General features: G+C 39.9%; 1 protein-coding gene across 1 annotated transcript; it reads left to right on the top strand.

The window, feature by feature from the left end:
- Positions 1-340: 340 nt before the first annotated feature.
- On the top strand, positions 341-9,877 carry tm4sf5 (transmembrane 4 L six family member 5). Its single transcript, XM_030753966.1, has 5 exons — positions 341-864; positions 2,125-2,205; positions 3,357-3,499; positions 6,407-6,599; positions 9,493-9,877. Exons 1-5 carry the CDS (start codon positions 691-693, stop codon positions 9,508-9,510), a joined length of 609 nt encoding a protein of 202 aa, XP_030609826.1. The 5' UTR covers positions 341-690; the 3' UTR covers positions 9,511-9,877.
- Positions 9,878-11,207: the final 1,330 nt, after the last annotated feature.

Below are 11,207 nucleotides of genomic sequence, written 5' to 3'. Positions count from 1 at the left end.
AAGTCTCACAGAGATCACTGCAAAATTCCATGACAGCAAACATCTACAACATTAATTGTATCCACTGATGGCCGCCGAAGCAAGTGTTTTTATTTGTGCTCAGTTCCCAGATGTGTAACATTTTCATGCGCCAGCAGACAAACTCTCATTAGCATGTACTGCAGGCCAAACCCATTTTTATTTGCAATAATGGGCCGATCTCATCCTCAGCAGGTATCAAAGGGCATTTCACAGAACGACACCCCCCCTAAACACACACAATCACGTGCACACACAGGTGCCCACAGATCGACCCCTCCTTTCTGCTTTGATCAGGGTTTCACTTATTTTTTTTTTCTCTGTTTTTAAATTTAACATTACATCAGGAAGATAATCCTCTGCCTCTGCAGTTTTCATCTTTATCTAAGACTCATTGACACCCCGGGGCTGACATCAGATTGGTGGCAGCCACGCCAATATCTACCCTTTGTTCCCTCTCTCTTTCCTGGCGTAACGGTCACCGCTTGTGTTTGAGTTTCACGGCGTGAGCTGTCAGAGGTGATCTCCTCTCTCGCTCTCGTTCACCTCCCCTTTTTGGTTTCCTGCACTTTTCATTGACTTCCTCTTGAGAGGAGAGAAAGGAGGAGAACAGCAGAAAAAGATCTACAAAGCAGCCAAGTAAGAGAAAAAAAAAAAAAAGCAGCTACAGCCATGTGTTGTACAGGAAAATGCGCCCGCCTGGTGGGCCTCATCCTGCTGCCTTCAGCCTTCGTTTGCATGATCTCCAACCTGCTGCTCTTCTTCCCCGATGGGAAGAAACTGGAATCCGAAAACATCTCCACCGAGGTCTGGCTCATGGGGGGGCTCATCGGAGGAGGTCTGATAGTGAGTAAAGCATTTCCATGTGGAGACTCTGGTTAAATGTTTTATTGCTTGTTTTTATTGTTTTTTTTCAGTCATTAACTTGTCTTGTATAAACTAGTAAAGTAAAATCAGTTTTATTGAGTATTATTACTGTAGGAGCATTTTTAGAGCAGAATAGTTTTGTCAGGGATTTTTTATTAATTGCACTACCAGCAGTTTGGGTTTAAGTGTGCTGTAATTATTTGACATGTCATATTTAAAACCTCTAAAAACTGCGCCTTTAAGTGTGGCTAGTGATTATTTCAAAGGTGTGCTTTCACTCACCAAGTAAGAAATTGAAATTGTAGCTCCGATTATAACTGCGTGCACATAGAAAAATGCTTCAGACACAAACACAGTGTAACCAAATCACACAGCTGATTCTAAGGATCTTTAATAAAAATAAATAAAATTACTGAAGTAAAGTACTTGAGTATTTATACCACTACAATTGACATAGAAAGGTTGTAGTTTTTACATTTATTTGTCAGCTTTAGTTGCTTTAGTTTCTTTACTGCTAGCAAAATGTTTTGCACTTTCCTTATTAAAAAGCACAAAGTCAACTTAAACCTAATCAGAAAATGATAAATTCAAGTTGCACAACAGTGCTTTGGTTAAAGTGTTGCGTAGTGTCATAGTACCTCATTTCTTTAATTTAAATAATATTTACACTGGTTAATTTCTACATTTTTACAGCGTGGTATTACTTCTTAGGCTAAGGTAAATAATTGTGACAGTAGCTTCAGGTGTGGTACTACTTAAAGAAGACCACTGGACACTGGACAGCTAAACGCCTCGTCTGATCTACAGTATGTCCTCATCAGGGCCAAACCCACACAATCGCCTGATTGTCTGAATGTCTGCGAGCACTAACTAGGTGTTGCAAAAGGCTATCAAGATCAATACATTATTTATAAATGTTTAATCTAATAAACCGATTCAAGCAACCTTTGGTTCTCGGGGAGAACGCGTCATCATGTTTGTGATACTTCAGTCCAGAGCAGGAAGTTGGATCCCTTTTGTCTAACTTTGGGGATGTCGCTGCCTGCTGGGTAAACCTTTATCCAGAATTCACAAATATTTGGTTTAAGAGATAAGCGAACGCACACATAAGTGCACGCACGCACGTAATTGTAGGTGTGTATGAACAAACTGACATTTTTTATTTGTAAATATATTTATTTCTTTTCTGTGTGTGTGTATTTGATAGCAGCGGTAATGCTTTGTCTCTGCACCTTTCAGATGCTGTGTCCGAGCTGCTCAGCTATCAGGGCCGGGGGCAAGGGTTGCTGTGGAAAAGGTTGCTGTGGCAACCGCTGTCGGGTGAGTAAAGTCATTTGAAAGATTTACTGCATTTATACGCTGCACAGTATTGCTGCATGTCTGATAATGATGCATAATAAAAGGCAATATAAATATCCAAAGAACAAACATTAGTGAGTGATCACTAATGCACCGAGATTCTCTGCTAGCAGTGTGTCTGAAAAAGAGAAGTTTTTGTACCTCAAACAATAAGTATTTACAGGTTTAACATTACGCTGAATATGTTTTATGTTTTGCAGAAGTACAGCTCTTTATCTTCATTCCTATTTCTCACTTCTTTTTATTTATTTGTAACCTCATTGCTGATTACAGAAGTGAGGAGTCGCAAAGTCTGAATGGCCAGAGAGCAGTGCCTGTTACATTTTGTGTAGATAACCTTACAGTTCGTTAGCCTCATAGCATAATTGCCTAAGTCATATTTTGGCCAAATTGAGATACCTGGCTAATTCTACTTTGCTAACACTGTAGATTGATTTAGATAAGATATCTCAATTTGGCCAAAATATGACTTAGGCAATTATGCTATGAGGCTAACGAGTTAATTAGTATCCTAATGATTTTCTGCATAGAACACCATGTTTTGCTGTGTTTGGCTTCACCTGTTTGTTTATTATTTCCGCTTTCTTCTAAATTCCGTGAGAAAATCCTCCAAATAAAAGCCGAGGTGGACGTGATGATGCTTTAGTTTTATGGCACATCAAAATACCCTTTGAAATATAAGTTCCTGATTATTTAGTCCCTGCTGGTGTCCTATATAACTATGGAATATAAAACCTTTCCATTGATAAACCCAGACTCGATGCGATCGTGTTACCTACTGTGATTTATGGCCCCTTCCACTTCTTTTGACAATAAATTTGAATAAAATAAAATCGGGTTGTCTCAGAAAAATGCAATAGGGGAGAACAGGATTGGACGTACTCTTATAAGAATCCTATTTGCTTTTCGAAATATGGCCCATGGTTCCTTGAACAGTCTCATAAGGGTGACACATGTTACACATGAAGGTAATGATGAATGTCAGGAAACTGATCACCTCAAAGGAACCCCTGAAGAAGAAACCTACTTTCAGCACTTGTACAATTGCAATAATTTATATTCTTTTGCACAAACAACAGAATATTTAAATATCATTCCCATCGTTCTTTCAGATGCTCAACTCGGTCTTTTCCTCTATTTTCGGCCTTCTTGGAGGGATATACTGCACAAGTGTCGCCTCTGCTGGTTTGGCTGTTGGACCCAAGTGTCAGGTGGAAAGCGGTGATTGGGAGTACCCCTTTAAAGATTTGGGCACGTGAGTGGTCTCACCCTCATCACTGTATTTTTAAATTGACTTTATTAGCAATGCAGCAGCAAACTAAACCAGTAATTATAGTCTTGACTGACAGCCTGGAGTCAGATAAAAATGCATGTTTCCATTTGCAGTTTTTTTCTGTTCTCTTCAGTTATATTTAATGTTTTAGCTTTCTTTGAGAAGCACAGCAGTTTCAGTTCTTCATGATTAAAATATATCAATCTATATTTTTCTGCTTCTTTTGGCTGCTCTCGCCAGAAGTCGCCACAGCGGATCATTCACTCCATCACTCCATCTCACCCTATCCCTCCTCTGTCACACCAACCCTCTGCATGTTCCCCTTCAGCCATTAACCTCCTCTGTGGTCTTCCTCTTTTCCTCCTGCCTGGCAGCTGAATCTTCAACATCCTTTGTCCAATATAGTCACTGTCCCTCCTCTGCACATGTCTCAACCATCTCAACTTTGCCTCTCTAACCTGAGCCGTCCCTCTGATGTACTCATTTCCTGTCCATTCTGGTCACTCCCAGTGAAAATCTTAGCATCCTCAGCTCTCCTCCAGCTCGGCTTCCTGTCTTTTTGTCAGTGCCAGTCCATACATCACAACGGGTCTCACTATCGTCTTGTAAACCTTCCCTTTCTCTCATGCTGCTATATTCTAAAAGCCCAGTAGGTGGCGCAGTATGTTATGTTCTGTGTCACTTAAGCTTCAGTTTAGAAACTGATGATAAAAAAAAATGCAACCACGTCTTCTCATTACCCATATCTTGACCTTTATAATGTTTTAAATATTCAGCAATACTCAGAGGGAACCAAAACAACTAAAAAAGCACCCACCCAAAGTGATAATGTGATCGTCACTGCTGAGTCATTTTATAAGCAGGTGCAAGTGAATCGCCTGATAAAGGCCCATTAAGCAATTGGAACAGCTGTTAATAAATATGAGCGTGTTGTTAATATGTAGGTTTGCCAGCAATGATAGCAGTTTACAGTCAAACCAAGGAAAATACATTTGATTGCATAATACATGGTGAGATATTAACATTTGACCTCAGCTTGTCCTTCCTCCAGAAAATCTTAAGTTCCCCTTTCTCATTTCTGTTTTTCCTCATGCGGTCCTGTCAGACTCCTGTTAACTTTCGATTTTACCCCCAAAGTATTCCTTTATTTAGGATTTCCATCGGTGCTGAAAGGATGACGTGAAAAGCAAGAAGTGATTCCCTCAGATCACAAGACATGCTGCATATCTGCAGAGAGGGAGGAGACAGCGAAGAAGCCTTTGTGTTTTCTGTCATTGTCACCATGAGTCGGTTGCAATAAGATATTAAATTGAGGAAACATTTTTCTCTCTGAGTGCTAGACTGCAAAAAGGGGAATGACTCACTTACATGTCAGCATATTTTGGTTTACTTTGTTGTTTTATAATGTACTCCGTTCTTACTTTTACATGATGCTGTTTTGGGTCGTTCTTTAAAATAACTTGAACCTTCAACAGCCTCACCTCTTTAAACAAAGGTTGAAGACGTCATATATAAATATTTATGGCCTTAGGAGGTAAAGTTGAGTCCTGCAGAGATGCTGTTTATTACAGAAGATACTTTTAGGAGAAATTGTAGCTTTCCACACTCCCAGAGCCCTGAGAGACCGCAGATGGACCACAACATGAAACACTTCTATCGATGAAAAACTTTAAGACCTCATATAATTTTTACCCAGTGACTCATGTGAAAATTTGCCCCGTGGACAGTTGTCACAAAGAGGGAAATTAGGGACAAAAACTTATTTTTGCATGTTCAGACTGTGAACATGTAAAGTTGACTCATTTTTGGAGACTTTGGAGCTGTTTACTGCTGCTTTGGGTTTTTGTGTTTTTTTAACAAAAAGAATGCAGAATGAAGTTTTCTCAGGACTCTTTGGACATAAAGCACAGAAAACCAAACACCTGAAATTGGCATAAACACCTCATAACAGCTGTCAACAGTGGTGGAGGGCTGATGATTTGGGTTTTGCAGCCACAGGACCTGGGCACCTTGTAGTCAATGAGTCAACAATGAACTCCTCTGTATACCAAAGTATTCTAGAGTCAAATACGAGACCTAAATTGGGTCTGACGGCTAAACTGGGTCATGCAACAGGACAATGATCTCAAGCACAGCGGCAAATATGCAACAGAATGGCTGAAAAAGAAAAGATAAGATAAGAAAAGATAAGATAAGATAAGATAAGATAAGATAAGATAAGATAAGATAAGATAAGATAAGATAAGATAAGATAAGATAAGATAAGATAAAACTTTACTGATCCCACGAAAGGGAAATTTGCGCATTACAGCAGCTCAATACAGAGAAAAATGAAAAAAGGATGAGTAAAAACAAATGAACTAAAATAGAATAGACTAGAAAAACTATACACATATACATAAGCACTATATACTTAAAATATATATCAATGTCAATACAATACACACATATACATATATACACACATGTACACACACATCAGAACACTATATACAGATATCAAAAAAGAATCAAAGTGCTGCAATGATCCAAAGTCCAAACCTCGACCTGATTAAAATACTGTGGTGGGACCTTAACAGAGCTGTGCATAAATGAATGCCTGCAAACCTATCAGCGAGAAAGAAAACATAAACATTTCCCAAAAGTATTCCTTTAATTTGTCTGTAGCAATAATTTAGTAAGGTTGAAATGTTCCTATCCTTTTTGGCTACTGTTCACTTTCTTTCACCACCTCACTTTTTCCACGTACCTCCTTACTGAAACATTCTCCTTTAACCCCGTCATCACAGCTTTTTCTTCCCTTCTCCCCAATTTCACACATATTTTCATTAATGCTGTCTGTATGTGCCTCGGTCACTGCTTACGCTCCATTGCTCTTCTCCTTCACAGGGGTAATACAAGCTACCTTGTAAACAAGGATGTGTGGACTGAGTGTGTGCACCCTGAAAATATAGTGCTGTGGCATGTCGTTCTGTTCTCCATCCTGCTGAGCATGGGCGTGCTGCAGGTGGTGCTCTGCGGCATCCAGGCGGTCAACGGCTGTTTGGGATGCCTCTGCGGGGATTGTCGGGACAGCAAAGACGTACGTGAATGAATGCTAAATCTCTGCCCAAGCTGGGCAATCACGCAAGTACTGATAAATATTTTTGAGCATCAGAGGTCAGACACTCAAGGCAATAAAACTGTAAACAGTTTATTCAAACATGAGCCATGTAGTGATGGTTTACCTGTGTGTTGTTTGGTTGCTGGAGCTTAATCAGCTGTTCTCATTAACTCCATTTATGGTCTTGGCCTTTTTTGCACTTTCATACTGAGTTTCTTTAGCACAGTTTTGATTGCAGCTCATGGTTTCCATGCAGCCTAACATTGATGAGAAAACAAGTTTTATAGTTTACAATCTGTGTTGTTAATGGAACGGAGTAGCTTGGCTGTTTTGGGAACAGCGTTTCTGCACAGGAAAATATTGGTGAGAGAAACAGCTTCAATTTAAAGGAATAGTTCAACATTTTTGGGAAAGAGGGATTAAAAAAATCTATATTGTGTATAGATGTTTTTTTAAACTGCATATAAAAGCTTCGAGACAGGAAAAGTGAAGCCAGCGTATGTGTGCCTTAACCCTTTACATTCCAGTGGCCAGCAGGGGGCAACTCCTCTGGTTGATTGAAATCAGATTGTATAGAAGTCTATGAGAAAACAACCTATCTTCATGCTTGCTTTATGGCCACAGTAAATATTTTCATTAGGAATTTATGGCTACTCAAGTTACCATATGAACATGCAATGTCCTCTGGTTCTCAGTCAGATCCACTGCTTGCTTGTTTGGTATAAAATATACTTGAAATGTTTTGTTTTAGGCCTGTTTTCTGTAGCCAAATTAATTTAAAGATATTTCACAGTGAATGCGGGATGTATTATCTCACTACATTAGCCAGAATGTGCTAACAGCTGATTGGCTCCACTCTCACATGCAGATGTAATCACATATGATTTTAAAAAGCAGGATATCAACAGCTAAAAGGCATAACTCTTGGAGTCAAACAGTAGTCTAACAACCTGCTGGGAGATGTCACATTTGTCTTTGGTATCTATGGCTGATGTTCAGATTGATCAGATTGAACATAATGTGAAATTTGTAAATTTTTGGGCAGAACCGTGCTAATTTTTTCTCTTGTTTCCAGTCTTTGTGTAAAGCTAAACTCCTGCTTGTTTGTGTTTGAAGTAACTATTCTTTTTAAGAAATGCAGTCATTTTCAGTGCAATCAGTGCATGTTACATAAAAATCCAAACTTACATAGAGAAATCAAAAGCTAAAACACCAGATTCAACAATAAAGGGCTCGTCTAATAAAAGAACTTTTAAGGTCAGAAAATTATTCTCATCTTACAGATAATATTTACTAGGGATGCGCCGATCCGATATTCAGTATCGGTATCGTTCCGATCCTGGCCTAAATTACTGGATCGGATATCGGAAAGAAATAAAAAATCCAATCCGATACGATCCGACCCACATTAGCTGCAATATAGTTCTCCATCATCTTCTTCTTCTTGTGGGTTTGACCAAACCAGCTTAGAGCTGCATTACCGCCACCGACCGGAATGGAGGGGGGATCAGGAAGTAACCCCCTCAGTTCTCCGTCGCTGCGATGGACTCCCTTTAACACTGAGTGGATCATCGCTGAAATGTCGCTCTGCTGAGAATTTCAGCAGTTATTATTTTTTTTCTCCACTTCAGCTCCCGGACATACTGCTAGCGAGCTAGTGATTGTCCGGTACCGGAAGGACCCCTTCCAAGTCAAAGTATTTTTTATACTTTAATCCCTGATTAGTGACTAAATATAGACCTACAGTAGAAACATTTTAGGTGAATGCTTGAGAATATAAAGCATTACAAGATTACGCTCACGCAGCCCCCAGTTTTTCAACATAAACACTGATGACTCAAGAGCAGCTGTCAGCTGATTTACTTGCAGTCAGTCTGCACAAAGAGGCGGAGCCGGTGAGCTCAGACGGAGGGGAAGAAAGTTTTCTCCCTGTAACCTCCATTAAACCTTTACTGGGAAACAGCTGGAGGTCCTTCATCAACCACCTGATCAGTAAGTGAAGAAAAGAGAATTTTGTAGCTGCTTCATCCACCCTGTTTGTTCCACACAGGGAAAAAACTGCAGTATGGAAGTTATCTGGTTAAACAGAAAAGTTTTCAACTGTTTTTCAGACTCCACAGAGTCAGCTAAACAGAGCTGGAGTGGTAAACAGTTCCAGAGCTTTGGTGCCACTGCCTGAAAAGCTCTGCCCCTCCCTGGTTCTTAGTCTTGTACTTGGGACAACTAAAAGATTTTGATTTTGTTGTGTGTGAGACTGCTGTCGTATGTAAAATGTATCCAGGCATTTGAAATCAATTGTTTTTTGTTTTTTAAAAAGATTGGATTTGTATCGGTATCGGCAGATAAAATATTGGTATCGGTATCGGACCTAAAAAAGCGGTATCGTGCCATCCCTAATATTTACCAAATAATTCCCAGTTATTTAGAATGATTGAAAGATATACTGGGAGAAAAACAAACAAACAAAAATGTGTGATGTGAAAGTGGTGACTGATCTCTGTCCATGAAACTGCAATAAGTAAACCAGCAGCTTGGTGGAAAACATGATAAAGGTCAAAATTCATAAACGCTAACATGAACAGTACATTTGAACACAAAAAGCTTAAAGATTAAGCTCAGATTTAGCACATGGTTAAACATCTATGACATTAGTTTTTTTTTCCAGCTATATTTCAGTATTCGCAAACATTGGTAAGTATTATGTAGCAACAATGGAAACCTATCCAGGAAATGCCAGCACATTCACACATGAACTGTATCATCAGATGAGTACACATTAACACAGTTCTCTGATTCATTAACACCTCTGTCACTCATCTGACATGGCATGTCCGATACATGACCTCATCATGTGATGTTTGTCCTGTTGCAGGATGACAGCGGGCTGTAAGGGTGAAGAAGATAATCCTGCCGTGACCAGCCTTGAAAAAGGGCCCGGGCACTTTTCTCTATTTGTTCAGATTCACATCTCTCTGTGAAGAAGCTCTCTGACTTGCTTTTGTTTCTTTCTTTTTAGTATGTGTCAAAGCCTTACTCCATTATTTTGTGAACTGCATTTTTTGTGTGTGTATTTCCTGACTTTATTTAGTTGAAATAATTTCTTCAATAATGAGTAATTCCCTCACTGAAGAATCCACATGAGTCAGACATAAATAAAATGTAAATAACTACTTTGTTTGGGCTTGCACTGTATAGCAGGTGAATGTGACAAAAATTTGATAAAAGCTATGGATGAATTAAAAAAATAAAATAAAGGAAGCATGTTTTTAAATTACTCTGGGCTGGATTTGTTCTGCATTATTGAGATTTATAAGGGGAATTGAGCTCAGTGTTTAGCACTGATGCAAAATCAGTGCTAAACACCTCATGTAGTGGAGTGCAGGTTAAATACAACCTGCTTCACGCAGGCTTGTTCTCTCTAAAAGATTGTTTTACAGAGGTGAGAGACCCTGTAATAGAGTATTTTTAAACTATAGCATTGCTATTAGAATGATTTTCAGACTGCTGAGCAGTGCCACCTTTCATATAATACCAACTTGTGTAAGAGCTGAACTGGTCTGCACATTGTTTTTTTCTGGTAAAATTATCTGACTTTCCTCGGCCCTCCTCTGACTGCTTCTTGGTATCTCCTGAGCCCTTTCCACCACATTTATCACCACTGTGGTGAATAGTAATAGCACCTTTGTATCATTACCAACCGGCACATTGGTGGTGGAAAGGAGGACATGTGAAAAACAAAAACACTCAGAGCTGAAATGTGACACAGTGTATATATTTGCCAGTCTGAACAGTAGTGATGGTACCCTGCTAAGATTATAATCCACATCCACATTATGAGCTATTAGACCAAACTAACATGAGCCTTCATATACACTGTGAGGAACATTGCTACAACAGATACAGTTCTCACAGTGGCATTAACAAGTAACACCTTAGGACATGAACATATACACAGACTTGTTAACCTAAAGATTTTAACTTGAACTTGCACATTATGAATTCTGTGCCTGAGATGACCATGTCAAGATATCTGTGACATCAAACAGATCCAGCAATCTGTTGTGAGAGCTGCATCCTAAGTAGAGAAACCCAGACCACCTCTCCCAAGCCACTTCCTCCAGATTATCTGAGGAACACCCAAGTATTCCCAGGCCAGTCAAGAGATATAATCTCTCCAGTGTGTTCTGCGTCTGCCCCAGGGCCTCCTCCAGGTAGGACATGCCTGAAACACTTCACCCAATAGGTGCCCAGGAGGCATCCTAGTCAGATGTCCAAACTACCTCAACTGGCTCTCCTGCACCCCTCTCCCCTCACTTGTGAACAACACCCCAAGATACTTAAACTCCTCCACCTGGAGCAGCAACTCGTCTCTGAGCTGGAGTGGGCATTCCACCTTCTCTGGCTGAGGACCATGGCTAATTTTCATGCCAGTCACTTCACACTCGGCTGTGAACTGTTCCACTGCGAGCTGGAGGCCACCACCTGATGAAGCCAACAGGACCGCATTATTAAAAAAACAGAAGGAAGATTTTGAGGCCACCAAGGCAGAAGCCTTCCGCCACATGGCTACACCTTGGCTACATCTGT

Source organism: Archocentrus centrarchus, chromosome 18, assembly GCF_007364275.1.
Source record: "Archocentrus centrarchus isolate MPI-CPG fArcCen1 chromosome 18, fArcCen1, whole genome shotgun sequence".
In the NCBI taxonomy this organism is placed as follows: domain Eukaryota; kingdom Metazoa; phylum Chordata; class Actinopteri; order Cichliformes; family Cichlidae; genus Archocentrus; species Archocentrus centrarchus.
This window is presented reverse-complemented; position numbering and strand designations above follow the sequence as displayed.